The sequence below is a fragment of the Eleutherodactylus coqui genome, chromosome 1, assembly GCF_035609145.1.
Source record: "Eleutherodactylus coqui strain aEleCoq1 chromosome 1, aEleCoq1.hap1, whole genome shotgun sequence".
In the NCBI taxonomy this organism is placed as follows: domain Eukaryota; kingdom Metazoa; phylum Chordata; class Amphibia; order Anura; family Eleutherodactylidae; genus Eleutherodactylus; species Eleutherodactylus coqui.
The window spans coordinates 89,166,740-89,186,862 of record NC_089837.1 but is presented as its reverse complement, the minus strand read 5'-3'; the positions used below and the strand labels follow the sequence as shown (position 1 = coordinate 89,186,862).

The 20,123-nt window shown below is 46.8% G+C and overlaps 1 protein-coding gene across 1 annotated transcript; it reads right to left on the bottom strand.

Moving 5' to 3' along the window:
* Positions 1-7,207: 7,207 nt before the first annotated feature.
* On the bottom strand, positions 7,208-14,773 carry LOC136610042 (alpha-1,4-N-acetylglucosaminyltransferase-like). The gene is made up of 2 exons (XM_066589310.1): positions 14,495-14,773; positions 7,208-7,798 (listed from the first exon to the last, which is right to left on the bottom strand). Exons 1-2 carry the CDS (start codon positions 14,720-14,722, stop codon positions 7,208-7,210), a joined length of 819 nt encoding a protein of 272 aa, XP_066445407.1. The 5' UTR covers positions 14,723-14,773.
* Positions 14,774-20,123: the final 5,350 nt, after the last annotated feature.

Here is a 20,123-nt window from a genome sequence, read left to right as displayed (position 1 = left end):
GTACATTACAAAGTGCATTAATATGGCCATACAGAAGTGTATAGACCCACTTGCTTTCGCGGGACAACCCCTTTAATTTATTTTTGCATGAAAAGCCGTGCATATGCATTAAAAACACATTCAACATTTTTTTTTTTCAAATCCGTTTTTATTCAAGATTTTGTATTACATATAAGGGGGGAGGAAACATATGTATACAAGCTCTGTCAGAGCTAGGTGGAGCACAGACATACGGTATACAGTAAAAGGTACCTTGATCTCCTTCATGAAGTTATTCAATATATCCAGAAAATAAAACCAAAAAAGAAAAAGAAGTTGACACTTCAACTTGCCAGTTCTAAATAGGGGAGCAAACTGAAGGAGGAAGGCCGCCTTAGCTCACATCGTATCAGTAAAGGGTGCTATCCCTTAAGGTGAGGTAAAAGTGGTGGGGTAAACGGGAGGGGAGCGGGGGCGGGAAGAGGGATAGGGAAAAGGGAAATTATACAGGAGTGGTTCAATTCACTGCTGCAATACGTCCAAGAGTCTCAAGTCGCGCCATGGAAACCAAATTTTTAAGAATTTGTCATATGAGTTGTTCTGCCAGCTCGCCAGCTCCTCCAGGTTATAAATCGTGTCGACTTTTTCCTTCCATTGAGGTAAGGAGGGGGGTGTCTCGCGTCGCCAGTGTAAGGGAATCAGCACCTTTGCAGCGTCAATCAGACATGCTATCAGCGTGTCTCTACGCGGATGAAACGCGGGAGATGTCTTCCATAGGAACACCATATCTGGCGTGAGGCTGAAATTTTGTTTGATCTTTCCCAGCACCTCGCCTACCTCTCTCCAGAAGGGTATCAACTTCTCGCATGTCCACCAAATATGCATATAAGAACCTGTTTCATCATTGCATCTCCAACACCTGTCATGATCAGCCAACCCATATGCATGCAACCACTGCGGGGTCTTGTACCACCTTATCAACAGCTTATAGTGAGATTCCTGAGCTAGGACACATGGAGAGAGACCATAGTAGGTGGAAAAAATGTTATTAATATCTTCTTGTGACAACGATATACCCAGTTCTTTTTCCCAAGTGACTAAAAAAGCTGGTTTAGACGAGGGAAGTGGTATAATATACTGCTGGCGTAGGTTGGAGATTTTTCTTGTCTTAGAGTTGGATTCTACCAGTGAGCGCTCAAATGGGGTCCGAGGTCTGGTTGATTTATGTTTCCTAATGAATTCTTTTAGAACTTTTTCGACTGTAGCTCTAAGGAGGAAAGATGGGGTCCACATTGGAAGTAAAGAGTTTAATATCTCTTGTATCGGTAAATGTGCTATGACCTGCAAGTCTCCCACTGTGAGCTCTTTGAATTTCCCCCAGACCGAGGAGGAGACTGGATCTAACGATAGATCCACAAGTCTATTGATGAGGCTCATGGGGGAGGCCGGGGAGGGCCCGGGTGCTAAGTTTGCTCCCACACAGTCCCATACCTCACAGGGGCCTTTCAAAAGGAGATTAAAGTCTCCGGATCTGTATCTGCTCCTTTCGGGGTACCATAGATCTACCCAGGATCCACTGTTATCGTGAGCCGTGGCCAATTTAGGTAGGAGACTATCCCTTCTTGGCTGTACTAAGTCCATCCAATATCTCAGCTGCGATGCCCGATAGTAGTCTTGGACATTCGGAAGGTCCATGCCTCCCTCAAATCTTCTTTTGGTCATGAGGCTGTATGCCAACCTCAGTCTCCTCTGTCTCCACACATAACTTGTAAACATCGATCGCAGCGTTTTGAAAAAGCTTGAGGGAAGGTAGATTGGTATCATCCTAATCCTGTAAAGGATTGTTGGTAGAATATAAGATTTCAGTATATTCCTTCTGCCAAACCAGGATATGAACGGTATGTCATAATTTGTTAGTAGCTTTTTTACCTGGTCTAGCAGAGGAACAAAATTGGTCGCGTATAGATTTTTAAGCTTCTTAGGTATTTTGATACCCAGGTAGTCTAGGGATGTCTCAGACCACGTAAAGGGGGAGGCGTCCCTGCACATCTTGCACCTTGAGTAGGGAATGGAAATGTTAAGAGCAGTTCATTTCCAATAGTCAAACCCGTTATGTCAGGGTCCTGTCTAACTTGCAGTAACAGGGGCTCCAGGGCCAAGATAAATAGGGAAGGGGACAGGGGACAACCCTGCCTTGTTCCATTTTTAATGTTAAATGAAGGAGATAAGGAGTCATTCACCTTCAGTCTGGCATAGGGGCAAGCATACAAGGAAAAGATGGCCAATACAAACTCTAATGGAATATTGTAATGTAGCAGCGCAGACCTTATGTAGCCCCAGTCAACCCAGTCAAACGCCTTTTCGGCGTCCGTTCCGATGAGAGCTAAAGGAATGTTATGGAGTTGAGCGTAATTTGATGCGTGAAGAAGTCTTGAACAATTGTCCTTGCCCTCCCTCCCCCTCACGAATCCCGCTTGTTCTGCATTGATTAACTTGGGGATGAATTTGGCCAGTCTCTGAGCTAGGAGCTTCACCCAAAGCTTGACATCGAGGTTAATAAGGGATATAGGCCTGTAGCTACTGCAAAGGGTAGGATCTTTATTTTCTTTATGAATTAGAGTTATATGGGCCTCTTGTGCCTGTCTAGGGAGGGGGGCTCCTGATAAGAGAGCATTAAAGAGTGTAGTCAGTCTGGGAATTAATATTGGTTGGAAAGCTTTATAATAGGGCAAGGATAGGCCGTCGGGTCCCGGGCTTTTATTGGGAGGGGATGTAGCTATTAGGTCTTTAATCTCTTCTTGGGTCACGGGTGTTAATAAAGAATTGGCCTCCTCATCAGTTAGTTTTGGTAAAGGTAATTGTTGTAGAAAGGTATCGATTGTATTTTTTGAGTTTGAGGTGTCGTCGGTGGGGCGGCGGGATTGGAGGTTATATAGGTCTGAATAAAAAAGCTGGAACTCTTTAGCAATCTCTGTAGTGGAAGTGACCATTTCCCCCGACTTGCTTTTTATGTTGGTAATTGTATTTTTAGTTCGTGCTTTTTTAATTAAGGAAGAGGTGAGCTTGCTCCCTTTGTTGCCTTGGGCATACACAGTGTGTTTCTAGTACAAATGTTTTTTATTAAATTTCGCGTTGAGGCAGAGCCGGAGTTCCTTTCTCAGTTCGGTTAGTTGCCCTAATGACGACTGTGATTGGGAAAGTTTCACTTTTTGTTCCAGTTTGGCAATTTGTATAAGTTTGTCGTCAATTTATTTTTGGGCTTTCTTCTTGACCCTGGAGCCTAGAGCTATTAATAAGCCCCTGACATAGGCCTTATGAGCTTCCCATACCATGGGAACACTCACTTCCCCTTGGGAATTAATCTGAAAGTATTCCTCAATTAATGTGGATAGGGAAGATGTGTCCTCCTTATAATCTAGCAAGGAGGCATTCAGCCTCCATCTCCATTCCCTAGGATGCTGATGTGCAGGCAGCAAAGTTACATGAATTGGTGCATGGTCTGAGATAGTTGCTGTATCTATCTTTGCCCCCTTTAGTGACGTGAGGAGACTAGAGGATATCATCAGATAGTCCAATCTTTGGAAGGTACGGTGTACCTGTGAGAAAAAGGAATAATCTCTATCCATTGGATGTAATAGGCGCCAGGCGTCTATCAGGTCCAGCTCTTGTAGGCTTTTAATTAATTTCTTCAGTTTACACTGAGAAATATGGGAACGACTAGTGGAGGAATCCAAAAGAGGATTCAGGGTAAGATTTAGATCTCCTCCAAGAATGATCTGTCCTGTCACAAGGTTTTTTAGAACCTCCAACTGTGCTACCAGCCAAGGAACCTGGTCAGTATTCGGTGCATAAAGGTTGGCTACTGTGACCCGCATGCCGTTGATGGAGCCCTTTAAATACAGGACTCTGCCTTCTCCGTCTGTATACTGTGAATCACAGGTAAAATTGACGGTTTTGTGAAATAAAGTTGATACCCCCCTGGATGCCGATGTAGTGTGGGAGCTGTGGAAGTGCTGGGGGAATTGCTTACCTTGCAACACCTGTCCCCCTTAAAGTGCGTCTCCTGGAGAAGTACTATTTTCGAACCGTACCTTTTGAGGAGCTGGGCGATGTTGTGGCGCTTCGCCGGTGCGTTGAGGCCCCGAACATTATACGAAGTGAATCGAAGGTCATCCATTATAGGTTACTTGAGACAAATAGTGAGAAGAACAATTATTATATATGCAAATTTCTTTCTTTAGTCAGTAGGAGGGGAGGCGGAAGGGGGGTAAGGTTAGAGGTATGAGAGGTATGGAAGACAGAAGAGGGAAAGGTACAAACAATTAAATCCAAACGATTACTTGAAAACACACAAATCTGTGTTCAACTAGGCTGAGTGAATCAGCTAGAGGGTCTGATATAAACCAGAATCCTCTTTGAGGGCGAGCCACAACTAGGTATTGCAACGGCAAAAACCTGTTCTAGGGCTACAAGTAATTGGCCTGACCTGACAGGCACAGTCAGGGAGCTTGTCTAGTTGGGGAAACAGTTGTTACGGGTAATCCTATATAGATAAATAACTATATGCAATTCTTCTCATTAGCACAAAATGAGCTTCTTATTATCATCGAATTATCTACTAAAACTGCAAAACTGCAAACATGTAAGTGTGCAAATGGGGAGGGTGAGGAGAACTCGTCCCAGATCTCCTTTCTGGGCTTCATCTTCAGATCTATGTCGTCGTCACTCCTCTGCCCGGACTAGGTAATCACGTCCCAGTATGAGTCCGAGTGTCCTCCCATAGTCTCTAATTATTAGATTCTTCCTGGGGCTAATGCCCAGCAGGGCTCAAATAGGGGGTATGGGCGAGCAACAGTCTCGCTGCAACAAAACATAGGTTATATATCCTTTCTGTAAGATGCTTCAGGTGTCCGTCATATCCAGATCCTCTCTTGACTTCTTTTTTTTACCCATAGCGGACTTGTGATTTGTAACTGTTTGCCAAATCTCTGGGGTCGTCAGCGCAGAGAACCTTGGTAGCTCAGGTAGTGGCATCCAACTCGGAACCTCTATAGGATCAATATTCAGTAGCTGCCAGCACTGCTGAAGTTCCTCGGGGGAGCGGATGTTTATTTTGCAGCCCTGTTAGTTTATTCCAAGTCCAAAGGGGAATAGCCATGCATATTTTATCCCCTTGTTCCTCAGAACTTCCAAGAGCGGTCGCAGCAGGCCACGTTTGGCCAAGGTGGAGGGGGCCAAGTCTTGGTAAATTTATATGGCCGCGTCTCCATATTTCAAGTCTTTAGTGAATCTTGCGGCTTTTAGGACTTTGTTGGCATCCATAAAGGAGAGAGTTTTGCACACTACATCCCGCGGGGGGTCAGAGGCAGCGGGCAGCGGTCTAAGCGCTCTATGTATCCGTTCGATACGGATAGCTGCTGCTCTCTCCTCTCCCAAAAGCTGACTAAAGATTTCTTTGGCTACATTGTTTAAACATTCCGCAGCCCACGACTCCGGGAGCCCCTTTATGCGAACATTGTTCCGCCTATTTCTATTTTCAATGTCCTCTTGTAGTATTAGGGACTTATTAATCTGATCATGGTGTTCTCTGATGGTTTTTTCAAGATCATTAGCATGCACTGTAATGGCTGCCGCAGTGGACTCCAGCTCTTCCACTCTGCGGCCCATGTGTGTAAGATCTTCCTTTATTTCTAATAAGTCAGCCTTCAGGGGATGCAGTGCTTGAGAGAACAATTCTCTCATAAAACTCCTGGACACACTATCTCCCTCCTCTCCATCTGTAGAAGCCCCGTCCTCCCCCTCCTTACTGTGCAGTGCTGCGGAGTCTGTAGCCAGCGCCATCTTGGACAGAGCACGAGGAGGTACCGCTGCATGTCAGCTTGTCCCCGGAAGGCTCTGGGGGTGCTCTGCGCTTCTCCTCCCCTCTCCCTGCTGATCTTCCCCATTTTCGCTGCTTCTGCTTGCTGTGTCAGGTCCCCGCGGGTGCCGGTGAGACGGAGCTCAGGGATTAGGACTCCATCTCCTTCAGCGGTCAGGCCACCCCACATTCAACATTTAACGCGTTTTTTCATGGATCAAAATTGCAGAAACCTGTGTGAATGAGCACTAGTCTCTCATTGATATAATATTTGGTAGGGTTGATAGAGCTGGCTGTGGATTGCTCCAGCCAGCCAATTCTCTGGGTCTGTTGCTCATATATACCAGCTCCTCTGCTAGTGGCTGCTGTCCTTTCCCTGCTTGTTCAGTATGTTCAGTGTGAACAGTGTTATGTTCCTATGTGTCTGTGCAGCTTTCAGTATGTTCAGTGTGAACAATGTTATGTTCCTGATGTTCTGTGCAGCTTTCAGTATGTTCAGTGTGAACAGTGTCATGTTCTTGCATTTCTGCGCATGTGGCCAGACATAGGTTGTGGGTGGGCATGTTCAGTGTGTGTTAAGATGTAATCAGTGTCATGTTCTTGCTGTGGATTGTTTATCATCTAGGACGAGGTAGATCCCTAGCTTCCAGCACAGGGTTGTCCCTGTCGGGATGATTGCCCCGCATGTGAGCAGGTTTCCTGGGTTTAGTTGTCTCGTTAGAGTAGGGATCCACAAGACAATGAGGACCCTTGAAGTGCACTCGCGGACTTAAGTATCTTGGCCAAAATATGAATGAATACCTTGTACATGCTATAGTTATTCCATCTGGCTAGGTATGCAGGCGAGTGTTTTGTGCACTTGGCAGTCTTTGGTTTATGCCTGTCTGTGAGTATGTAGTCCGTCTCTGTGTCCTGCGGTTCCGTCTGTGTCTGTTGGCAAATAAAGTCTGACTGTGAAGTCTGTTTTACTATTTCTGTGTTCTGCCATAGTTCGTTTTGGTGAGTGTGAAGTCTGTTTCTCAGTGTTCATATTCTGTCTGAGTTCATGTGTTCTGCAATGCCATCTTAGTTCTGTCTATGCCATCTGAGTTCTGTTTGAATTCCTTAGTTTTGTCGTTGGAAGATGTAACACTGCCAGAAATGTAATAGGAGGCCCTATCTCCTGAGGATAGGTAATCAATAGAAATTGCCTAGAAAAACCTTTTAACCATCACAAAATCCATACCAAGATTAATTACATATTTGCACAGCTTCAGGAATACATTAAAACACCAAATACATTAAAATACATAATAAAATTGAACACCCTGAAGACATCTACCAGGTCAGAAATCTCTATAGTCTCAATTGGAAAAGTTTGTTACCCTGTGACTATAGATAAAGGCTTTCATTTCTTTGAATTGCTTCATATGTCGAAGGACAATGGTTTTTGTAGAGATGCTCCACCAATGTATTACTACCAGGAACCATAGTTCTGCGCTGTTTCTGGTTCATGTAGTTCCATAAGTGGACAGCGTAAGAGTCATTGAAAGTTGGAAATTTGTTCCAAACCTTGTAAAACTGTGTCCAACCTCCATAGCCAATAGGGTAAAACCGCCGTGGGTGTAAGAAAGAAATGTTTCCACAACTGATATCTTTTATGTCTTCAAAATCAGGTAGATCACACAATTGTTTTAAAATACGGGTAAAGAGAGTGGGTCCTTGAAATCCCCACACTCCACCATTATAGTTCTGAACAAAACTTTCCATACATGCCCAAGTAAAATTATGATTGGAAGAAAATCCAAAGATGCCATTGCTAGAATACTTAGAATGCTGGCCTGCTAGAAAGTTCTTACATGGGACAGGTCGAAAAGTGATGATGTCTGTGTCCATATACAATCCACCATATTTCCAGATAAGTGCCAACCTACAACTGTCGGCAAGAGTGTGGATCCAGTACCTTTCTTTCTCGGGATTACTCTACAAACACAACACAAATATAAATATTAGCACTAGACCACCCTTCAATAGATTGTATTTTAACAATTTAGATTGTGTCTATGTATGCATATCTCTCTATTGTAGTTTATGGGAGTGAAGAAACACTACGATATTACAACAACACCTATAATCTACACTGGATAGAGCAGCATTGGTGGTCCCCTTCTATCTGGAGGGCTGATTGGCAGAGAATTGACTCCCCATTCTCCAGATACAGTTGGTGGGAGTCTTGGAAGTGGTAGATGCTCCTATCAGACATTTAGGCATAAACTTTTGATATACTATAAAGGTCTCTGATAGAAATACCCTTTTAAGTTGTATTGTGGTTTTTGGTAGATGTCCAGTATGACAATGTAGCCCTCAGACCAGAAAGGATTGTTCACCCCGATGATAATGTTACTTATAAACTTACTTCTTATAACTTTTAAATATAGTTGTTTTTTTGGAGGAATGGGGGGCTGGAGCGTTTTAATTTTGCAGATAATACATTGACCTTTTGACGGATCAATTGAGTTGAAAATTTGCTAAACTTTTGGCTGCCACTAGGGGATGCTCGTACAGCTGCAATTTAAAGGGGTTATTTTACTAAAAAGCATTTTTTTACATATCCACATTTACCATGTGTCACTGGTATTCTGACTGCCAGGATCTCTAGGGATCATGAGAATGGCGCACCCCCAAGTCTTCCAGAAGAAAGAAGTCTACATGCATGACCTCCATTCCATTCACTTCTTTGGGACTCAGGAAGATGATTAAGCACTAGAGATGAGCGAACGTACTCGTCCGAGCTTGATACTCGTTCGAGTATTAGCGTGTTCCAGATGCTCGTTACTCGTGACGAGTACCACGCGATGTTCGAGTTACTTTCACTTTCATCTCTGAGACGTTAGCGCACTTTTCTGGCCAACAGAAAGACAGGGAAGGCATTACAACTTCCCCCTGCGACGTTCAAGCCCTATACCACCCCCCTGCAGTGAGTGACTGGCGAGATCAGGTGTCACCCGAGTATAAAAATTGGCCCCTCCCGTGGCTCGCCACAGATGCGGTCTGACATAGTTTAGGGAAAGGGCTGTCTTGGTGGAGTTGCTATAGGGAGAGCGTTAGGAGTATTTTAGGCTTCAAGAACCCCAACGGTCCTTCTTAGGGCCACATCTAACTGTGTGCAGTACTGTGGAGGCTGCTTTTTGCAGTGTTGCACTTTTTTTTTTTTAGTATATCGGCCGTGCAGAGCATTGCGCCCTGCAGTAATACTCCAGGGCCAGAAGTGGTGGTTAGGCAGGGACAGAAGACTTATATTGTGAGGTAGGGACAGAACACATATATTGTGAGGCAGGGACAGAAGAAATATTTATTGAATATAGGTAGTGGGCCTTTGCAAAAACATTTAGGGAAAAAAATCTATTTGGCCTGCCTGTGACTGTCCTCAGTGTTCTGGGTCTGTGCTGGGTGTAGTAGTCCTCCTAATTCATACGCAGCCAGCTAAGTGTTACAGCAGGCTTGCGCAAAATTATTTCCTGGCTCTGTGTTGGCTGTTAAATCACCGCTGTATTCCAGTCCACAGTCCAACACTCTGCAGTTATTTGACATACTCCAGGGCCAGTAGCGGTGACGCAGAGAGAGAAGAGATATATTTATTGAATATAGGCAGTGGGCCTTTGCAAAAACATTTGGGGAAAAAAATCTATTTGGGCTGCCTGTGACTGTCCTCAGTGTTCTGGGTCTGTGCTGGGTGTAGTAGTCCTCCTAATTCATACGCAGCCAGCTAAGTGTTACAGCAGGCTTGCGCAAAATTATTTCCTGGCGTTCCATAAGCGAAGTCAGCCTCCAACCACAGGCCAATAAGCGGCACATTTAATTACAGCGTTCTGTTTCTGCACTACTGGTAATACACCATGCTGATGGGTAGGGGTAGGCCTATAGGACGTGGACGCGGGCGAGGACGTGGAGGCCCAAGTCAGGGTGTGGGCACAGGCCGAGCCAGTGTGGTGGCTAGGGGTAGAGGCAGGGCCAGACCGAATAATCCACCAACTGTTTCCCAAAGCGCCCCCTCGCGCCATGCCACCCTGCAGAGGTCAAGGTGCTCTACGGTGTGGCAGTTTTTCACAGAGACGCCTGACGACCGACGAACAGTGGTGTGCAACCTTTGTCGCGCCAAGATCAGCTGGGGAGCCACCACCACCAGCATGCGCAGGCATATGATGGCCAAGCACCCCACAAGGTGGGACGAAGGCCGTTCACCGCCTCCGGTTTGCACCACTGCCTCTCCCCCTGTGCCCCAACCTGCCACTGAGATCCAACCCCCCTCTGAGGACACAGGCACTACCGTCTCCTGGCCTGCACCCACACCCTCACCTCCGCTGTCCTCGGCCCCATCCAGCAATGTCTCTCAGCGCAGCGTCCAGACGTCGCTAGCGCCACTGTTTGAGCACAAGTACGCCGCCACGCACCCGCACGCTCAAGCGTTAAACGTGCACATTGCCAAATTGATCAGCCTGGAGATGCTGCCGTATAGGCTTGTGGAAACGGAGGCTTTCAAAAGCATGATGGCGGCGGCGGCCCCGCGCTACTCGGTTCCCAGTTGCCACTACTTTTCCCAATGTGCCGTCCCAGCCCTGCAAGACTACGTCTCCCACAACATTGTACGCGCCCTCACCAACGCGGTTACTGCCAAGGTCCACTTAACAACAGACACGTGGACAAGCACAGGCGGGCAGGGCCACTATATCTCCCTGACGGCACATTGGGTGAATTTAGTGGAGGCTGGGACAGAGTCAGAGCCTGGGACCGCTCACGTCCTACCCACCCCCCGAATTGCGTGTCCCAGCTCGGTGGTGGTATCTGCGGCGGTGTATGCTTCCTCCACTAAACCACCCTCCTCCTCCTCCTACGCAACCTCTGTCTCGCAATCAAGATGTGTCAGCAGCAGCACGTCGCCAGCAGTCGGTGTCGTGCGGCACGGCAGCACAGCGGTGGGCAAGCGTCAGCAGGCCGTGCTGAAACTACTCAGCTTAGGAGAGAAGAGGCACACGGCCCACGAACTGCTGCAGGGTCTGACAGAGCACACCGACCGCTGGCTTGCGCCGCTGAGCCTCCAACCGGGCATGGTCGTGTGTGACAACGGCCGTAAGCTGGTGGCGGCTCTGCAGCTCGGCAGCCTCACGCACGTGCCATGCCTGGCCCATGTCTTTAATTTGGTGGTTCAGCGCTTTCTGAAAAGCTACCCACACTTGTCATACCTGCTCGGAAAGGTGCGCCGGGTCAGCGCACATTTCCGTAACTCCAAGACGGTTGCTGCCACCCTGCGGACCCTGCAACATCGGTTTCATCTGCCAGTGCACCGATTGCTGTGCGACGTGCCCACACAGTGGAACACTACACTCCACATGTTGGCCAGGCTCTATGAGCAGCGTAGAGCTATTGCGGAATACCAACTCCAACATGGGCGGCGTAGTGCAATCATTAGCGTCACCATTCCTCTGCTATGCCTCTTGAGAAGTTCCCTGCAAAGCATAAAGGCAGACGCTTTGCACTCGGAAACGGAGGCGGGGGAAGACCGTATGTTGCTGGATAGTCAGAGCACCTTCATGTATATATATCTCAGCGCGTTGAGGAGGAGGAGGAGGGGGAGGAGCATGAGGAGGAGGGGGAAGAGACAGCTTGGCCCACTGCTGAGGGTACACATGCTGCTTGCCTGTCATCCTTTCAGGGTGTATGGCCAGAGGAGGAGGAAGAGGAGGAGGATCCTGAAAGTGATCTTCCTAGTGAGGACAGCCATGTGTTGCGTACAGGTACCCTGGCACACATGGCTGACTTCATGTTAGGATGCCTTTCTCGTGTCCCTCGCGTTACACGCATTCTGGCCACTACGGATTACTGGGTGTGCATACTGCTCGACCCACGGTATAAGGAGAACCTTTCCACTCTCATTCCTGAAGAGGAAAGGGGTTCGAGAATGATGCTATACCACAGGGCGCTGGTGGACAAACTGATGGTAAACTTCCCATCCGACAGCGCTAGTGGCCGAAGGCGCAGTTCCGAGGGCTAGGTAGCAGGGGAGGCGCAGAGATCAGGCAGCATGTACAGCACAGGCAGGGGACCATTATCCAAGGCCTTTGCCAGCTTTCTGGCTCCCCAGCAAGACTGTGTCACCGGTCCCCAGTCAAGGCTGAGTCGGCGGGAGCACTGTAAAAGGATGGTGAGGGAGTACGTAGCCGATCGCACGACTGTCCTCGGTGACGCCTCTGCCCCCTACAACTACTGGGTGTCGAAGCTGGACACGTGGCCTGAACTCGCGCTGTATGCCCTGGAGGTGCTTGCTTGTCCTGCGGCTAGCGTCTTGTCAGAGAGGGTGTTTACTGCGGCTGGGGGAATCACGGATAAGCGTACCCACCTGTCAACCGACAGTGCCGACAGGCTTACACTCATCAAGATGAACAAAGCCTGGATTTCCCCAGACTTCTCTTCTTCACCAGCGGACAGCAGCGATACCTAAGCAATACGTAGGCTGCACCTGCGGATGGAAGCATCGTTCTCTATCACCATCAAAAACGGGGACCTTTTTGCTTCATAAATCTGTGTATAATATTCATCCTCCTCCTCCTGCTCCTCCTCTTGAAACCTCACATAATCATGCCGAACGGGCAATTTTTCTTAGGCCCACAAGGCTCAGTCATATAATTTTTGTAAACAATTTTTATACGTTTCAATGCTCATTAAAGCGTTGAAACTTTCACCTCAACCAATTTTTATTTTAACTGGGCTGCCTCCAGGCCTAGCTACCAATTAAGCCACATTAACCAAAGCGATTAATGGGTTTCACCTGCCCTCTTGGTTGGGCATGGGCAATTTTTCTGAGGTACATTAATACTGTTGGTACACCAATTTTGGGGGGTCCTCGCCTACAGTGTAATCAAATTAATTTTTTGCCCACCTGCATTATAGCTGACGTTACATCAGCTCTGTTGGGCACTGCAATGGGATATATTTATGTACCGCCGGTGGCTTCCTGGCACCCACCCATGCTGTCGGTCCACACGGAGTTGTAACTGCATGTGTCCACTTCTAAAGAACCCCAGTCTGACTGGGGCATGCAGTGTGGGCCGAAGCCCACCTGCATTGAGCATGACATTACCTCAGCGGTGATGGGCACTGCAATGGGATACATTTATGTACCGCCGGTGGGTTCCAGGGAGCCACCCATGCTGTGGGTCCACAGGGAGTTGTAACTGCATGTGTCCACTTCTAAAGAACCCCAGTCTGACTGGGGCATGCAGTGTGGGCCGAAGCCCACCTGCATTAAGCACGACATTACCTCAGCTGTGATGCGCACTGCAATGGGATATATTTATGTACCGCCGGTGGCTTCCTGGCACCCACCCATGCTGTCGGTCCACACGGAGTTGTAACTGCATGTGTCCACTTCTAAAGAACCCCAGTCTGACTGGGGCATGCAGTGTGGGCCGAAGCCCACCTGCATTAAGCACGACATTACCTCAGCTGTGATGGGCACTGCAATGGGATATATTTATGTACCGCCGGTGGGTTCCAGGGAGCTACCCATGCTGTGGGTGCACACGGAATTCCCATTGCGGAGTTGTACCTGCCTGTGACTATTTATAAAAAAACGCGGTCTGACTGGGGCATGCAGACACCTTGACAGAATGAATAGTGTGTGGCACATAGGTTCCCCATTGCTATGCCCACGTGTGCAGCTCCAGATGGAGGTGGCACAGGATTGGATTTCTCATTGCTTCTGTACAGCATTGTGGGCTATCGCCGCTTTTAAAGATGGTCGCTGCCTAGCCGTGCCAACCCTCTGCAGTGTGTGCCTGCGGTTCCTCCTCATGGCAGACGCACTTATAAATAGACATGAGTGTGGCATGGCATGAGGGCAGCTGAAGGCTGGGCAGGGACAGTTTGGTGTGCGCTGTGGACACTGGATCGTGCGGGGGGGGGTTTGGTCAGCATGTAACCCAGGAGAAGTGGCAGCGGAGTGTCATGCAGGCAGTGATTGTGCTTTGTTGGAGGTAGTGTGGTGCTTAGCTAAGGTATGCATTGCTAATGAGGGCTTTTCAGAAGTAAAAATTGTTGGGAGGGGGGGGCCCACTCTTGCCGCTATTGTGGCTTAATAGTGCGACCTGGGAACTTGAGATGCAGCCCAACATGTAGCCCCTCGCCTGCCCTATCCGTTGCTGTGTCGTTCCCATCACTTTCTTGAATTGCCCAGATTTTCACAAATGAAAACCTTAGCGAGCATCGGCGATATACAAAAATGCTCGGGTCGCCCATTGACTTCAATGGGGTTCGTTACTCGAAACGAACCCTCGAGCATCGCGATAATTTCGTCCCGAGTAACGAGCACCCGAGCATTTTGGTGCTCGCTCATCTCTATTAAGCACATTACATGACAATATCCATAGACAGTGAATAGTGCTGTGGACACACATATGCACTGCTAGTCCATTCACCCAGAGGACTTGGGAGTGCATTATTCTTGTGATCCCTAGGAATCCCTGTGGAAAAGCAATACATTTTTTGGGTGGGATAACCCTTTTAAGTTAGGTAAAGTAGGGGACTCAGAGCTTTGTAATAGAAATGTTAGAGGATTTTGAATGTATTAAGTTAAAAAAATGAAATAAAGATGTTCTTTTTGGCATTCGTCCAGCGCATTGATACCTTGTTATACCATGAATGAAGTGGTGTGCCCTTCAAAATCTCATCCATTACCAAGGGGAAAATATAGATGTTCTTCCTAGATGAAAGGGTTGGAAAATATCTTATTTGTTTCTCATTATCTTCTAAATCGACGTCTCTGAATCCTTTCATGAAGAAGACTACCGGCCTATCTTGATAGACACGTGCTGCTGACTCAATAGCACACAAAACCAAAGGTTGTGGTTGCATTGTATCAGTAGTCTCCAGAAATATGATGCCATTGTCATGGTTTAGGATGTCCTCTAGTGTTTTTTGATTCACTTTTTTGTGTTCGGTTGTCTTCTTTGAGGTAAATGCATCTTTTTCTTGAGTTACAAATATACTTTCATTTAGGGACTCTTGACCTTGGACTTTTGTGAGGATATACGGCAAGTAGGGAGCATAGCTCTTTTGGTAGATGATTTCGTAGAGGACTCCAGAACCAATCAGCAATAATATGAATTGAAAGAGCCTGCCGTCTTTGATGATTACCATTGTATGAAAAATAAATCTGTAAGAGAAAATATCAAGATTATGGATTTTAATATTTGTTTGTCTTATATATTTATATCCATTTATATAATGTACATGCCATAACCAAAGACAATGGGGTGGATTTTCTGATGCTGTTAGACAGTGCAAGTTTAGACTACAGAGTCTTTAAATGTGCCAGATTTATCACAGTAGCTGTGCTGGATAAGAATTCTGCTAAATGTTTAGACTGTGTAGACTAACTTTTTACCACTCATTAGTCGGTCTAGTTTACACCACAAATTGAACTAAAATTTTGGTGTACCTAGGCCACACCCCTTTATCAGACATGTTGAAAAAAGTGTTCAAAAGTGTCTAAAATGCATCATAAATGTTAGTTAGATTTTTTGGTATAATTAGTGCCTGAAAACTGTCAAATTCTCAATAGTAAAAGTGCCCCAGTATGTCAAAAAATATTTAGATTTGGGGGGCGTGGCCTAACCACCAAAGTGAGAAGTCGCACCGAGAGAGAGCTCGCTGGAGAATCCCTAAAAAACAGGGCTCCCTGACACCATCTCCACTTACCCAAGGCTCCTCAAATTGGAAGAAGACCTCCAGGAGACATTGTGAGCGGCGGGACCGGAGCGGAGACCCCTCAGAAGCTTACAAGAGCCGCGGCAGCTGAGGCCTAGCCGACTAACCAGAGCCGGGGACTAAATTTCCGGCCGCAAGAGATCGCGGCTCGCGCGCTGACAGACGGAGGCAACCGGGACGCACGGCACAACAAAGTAAGCCTCCCTGCTCTGCCACACACACCGATAGAGCATAAGCAGATAAACAAAAGGTCCGGAGAGCTCCGAGACGGCCACGGACGCGGGAACGGAACGGTAAGCCGACCCCTACTGAATACACAGGGCTGACGTCCATAGGCTCTTAAAGAGATAGAGGCCCCCGCTCACCTCTCCGTTTACAGCAAAGGAGGCCGGTGCCTTCCCCAGGAGGAGACAGAGATCACCCTTAAATACAGCAGGTTTTCAGCACAGACCCGAGACAAACACATAGCCGGCAGTCTGAACTAGAGAGCACACTGTACAACACTCACAGTGCTTCTCATAGACAGCGTTGACCTGCACAGACTCTCCTACCCTGCAGTGGTGACCCACGTCCCCTATTATTAAAAGCCACCTACCCCCCACTGTGCTTCTCATCTTCTCCCAAAGGAGTAACAGTGTGACTCAAGACCCTCCCCCCCTTCAAAAAAAAAAAAAAAGGGGAAGACAGTAGAACACCCATGTTCTAATAACCCATACTAAATTGTGCCCTACGCAGAAGTCTTAGCTCTTGACTATTTTCAAGATGGTAAAGACAACAAAAGAAAAAGTAGTCTCTACACCCGGACAGCAGATGAACTCCAAAAACCAACCTGATTTACAGCGTTATCTAAAAAAGCGTAGCGCCCACTCCCCCGCGGGACCCTCCAAGAAAAATCCCCCGCCAGCAGCAGAGGACGATAACGTATCAGCATCGGACATAGACAGCGATAACGATACAGAAATAAGCAGTGCACATAGATCAAGTATAACCAAGAACTTTCTTAAAAAAGCGCTAGCGCTGGCGCTACATCCTATACTGAAAGAACTGACAGAAATAAAAACAGAAATTCACCAAATAGGTAACAGACTTGAAGATTTGGAGAATACGTGCACCGACCTCATCGTACAAACAAACGACTTGACTGACCATGTAGATACACAAAGAGAGCAGATCGACAGAGCCCTAGTCCTAATCGAGGACCAAGAAAATAGAAGCCGCAGACGAAATATCAGACTTAAAGGCCTTCCAGAGTCTATCCCACCTGAATCCCTGAGAACTATGGCCGCAACTATATTCACCGATCTCCTAGGCGAAGAGCGAGCCAGTCAAGTTATCATTGAAAGAATATATAGAGCCATCAGACCCAAACCAAGAACCGGAGATCCACCGAGAGACATAATTTGTGGACTACTGTCCTTTAACGACACACATGCAATATTAACAGCTTCCAGAGACAGAGGCCAAATAATACATCAAGACGCCAACATTCAATTATACCAAGATCTGGCGCCCTCTACCCTCGCAAAGAGAAGGCAATTAAAACCCCTTCTTGAGGCACTTAGAGCCAAGAACTTGCAGTATTCATGGCTTTTCCCGTTCGGTCTGGCGATCCAAAAAGACGGAAAACGTGTTACCATACACACACCAGCTGATCTGGAGAGGGCTTGGAGCGTATTGGGAATTGCGCCAATACAGATTCCCTCATGGATGCCTCTGGGGGAGAGAGAGGGAACCAGGAATCCAGAAAAACAGACCCCTTGGAAGGCCGTCTCACGCTCCAAATCCCCTAGAAACAGGAGATCCAGAGCCAGACTCGACTTTCAGCAACCACGGCTCTCTGAGACCCCCACACCGCAAGATGGGTAGGAGACAACGCGGTGACAGAGCCGAAGTAAAAGATGTGCCTACCTGATGGATGCCAACCCGACAATCTTCGGAACTGCCATCTGCAAATGTGCAAGGGGCTTAAACAAGCTAACTTTGACTCTTTTTTCTTCCCCAATTCCCCTTCTCTCTCTTTGCCTCCAATTCCACCACTGCAGCAGAGGACCCGCCCGAACTACATCGGCAACGAGTCCAAACTCGCCTTGGAGTGAAGACGCAGCTGGAAAAAAGGACTCGATCTTCTGTCGATAAGTACCATCACGCACTATCACCTGCTTATATACTCTGCATTTGTAATACCTATCCAGAGACTTAATAATACAAGATTATGCAATAGTGTGTTAGCGGCGGTTAACGTCAAATCTCAAAAATGAGGCTCCCCCTGTCTGGATTACCGTGACGGGCTGTGGCTTGGTCCCGCGCTGGAGCTTTTCGCCCCCCGTGACGGCCTGGCCCCGCCATGGCCCCTCTGGTGGCCACTCAGGGAGTTGGCCTGTTAATATGTTGTACATGTTGTCGGAGGTGCGTCTGGCCTCCCCCCGCCCCCCCCCCTCCCCGCCCGCCATGGTGGGCCGGGTGGAGGCCACGCGCACACCTATAGCGTTAGTTGGCTACCTGTCAATGCTGGACACGGCACTTTTGTACACAGATATTGTTACACAAAAAGTTAAGATGTCAAGAAAAATTACAAGTTGTTAACTAACATTTTTCTGCATTAAGTAGGGCACATTTCGCCTACAACACTTTATACACTCAGACCTACGATCTTCCTCGTCGATTTGAGAAGAGTTGCTATATACCCCCGGACTCCCCCGGGAGCACCCCCACAGAACCCCTTCTTATTTGCACTTTTCCCCTCCCCCTCCCCCCGCTGCCAAACCCAAAACCCGCATCCAACCCCCCAAATAGTACTTCGGATTATTTCTGACAACTTTAACATCAATATATATATACCTACACCTAGACTCCCAATGGCTGATGAACTCACAATTACCACCCTAAACATAAAGGGTATGAACTCACCTCAAAAGAGAAACAGAATAACGTGGCTTCTTAAAAAATTAAAATCCTCAATAGTCTTCTTACAGGAGACTCACATCAAGGGCGAAAACACCCCAAAATTCCCCAAAAAGCAATTTGATAAATGGTACTTTAACAACCACCCCTCAAGTGCGTCTAAAGGAGTGGCTATAGCGCTACACTCCTCAGTACCGTTCTCTCTAGAGAAAAAGCTTACGGACACAGAAGGAAGAATGCTCTTCCTAAAGGGCAAAATACATTCTGAAACATACACTTTGGTAAACCTCTACACCTTTAATCAAAACCAGATTACATGGCTGCTGGAAGCCTTAAATAAACTCAAACTATTTGCAGAAGGCAAGATAATAATAGGAGCTGATTTCAACCTAACTATAAATCCCCTCCTAGATTCATCTTCAGGAAAATCCCAGATACCTCAGAAAGCGAGAAAAAAACTAATTAGTGCACTCCAAAACCTTCAAGTCATAGATGTCTGGAGAACCCTCAATCCAACAGTCAAAGACTATTCATTCTACTCCCAAGTACACAAATCACATCAAAGGATTGACTATATCTATATCTCTTCTTCCTCAATACACCAAATAAAAAACCCGAATATAGGAAACATAACAATTTCCGACCACGCCCGTGTAACAGCTTGTCTTACCAAACCGAGCCCAGCGAATAAAAATTGGTCTTGGAGACTGAATGAGTCTCTTTTGGAGAACCAGGAAATAGCGGAAAAAATAGCTAATGACTTAGACCTCTTCTTTAGGGAGAACACTCAAACCCAAGATAAACAACCGTTGGTTTGGGAAACTCATAAAGCGGTGATCAGAGGTGTATTCATAGCCCTAGGAACAACCCAGAAAAAGCGCAATCAGAAAGAGATTGACGACATACTCCTACAAATTTCTACGCTAGAACAGATAGCAAAACAAAGAAAAGCCCAAGAAGCCCAACCTAAACTAACTGCACTCAGAGAAAAACTCAAAGACATTCTAAATAATAAATTCGCAAAGTCCCTACTTTATTTTAAACACCAGCTGTATGCACACGGCAACAAGGGAGGTAGACTCATGACCTCATTTATTAAGAAAGCTAGGAGTAAAACACATATTCCCATCATCGCAGACAGAGCAGGAAACTTACACCATAGTTCCACAAAAAAAGCCCAAGCTTTCCGGGAGTTCTATACAGACCTTTATAACTTAAACAAACCAGATAACACGGAACTAGAAGACAAAAAAAAAATAATTGAGGAGCTACTTGCCCCACTAGTTCTCCCAAACCTGGATGAGGAAGAGGCCTCTGATCTCACAAAACCAGTAACACTAGAAGAACTCACATCTGTTTTAAATAGCTTCTCATAACACAAAAGTCCCGGGCCTGATGGTCTCCCGCTGGCTTATTATAAAAAATATCAAGAAATTATATTACCCCACTTAGTATCCTCTTTCAACGCTCTACTAGAGGGAGCACAACTACCAAAACAAGCCCAAGAAGCCTATGTCACCCTTATCCATAAAGAGGGTAAAGACCCCCTTTTATGCAGCAGCTACCGACCCATCTCGCTCTTAAACTTAGACGTCAAACTATGGGCCAAATTAATCTCTAGAAGAATTAATACAGTAATACCGAG

What these genes read in the sequence shown, in the direction of transcription:
- LOC136610042 (XM_066589310.1), bottom strand. Translation starts at nt 14,722, where the DNA reads ATGCAACCACAACCTTTGGTTTTGTGTGCTATTGAGTCAGCAGCACGT. An exon ending in TTCATTCATGGTATAACAAG is followed by an intron (nt 7,799 to 14,494) that starts GTATCAATGCGC and finishes TTGTGTTTGTAG; the next exon opens with AGTAATCCCGAGAAAGAAAG.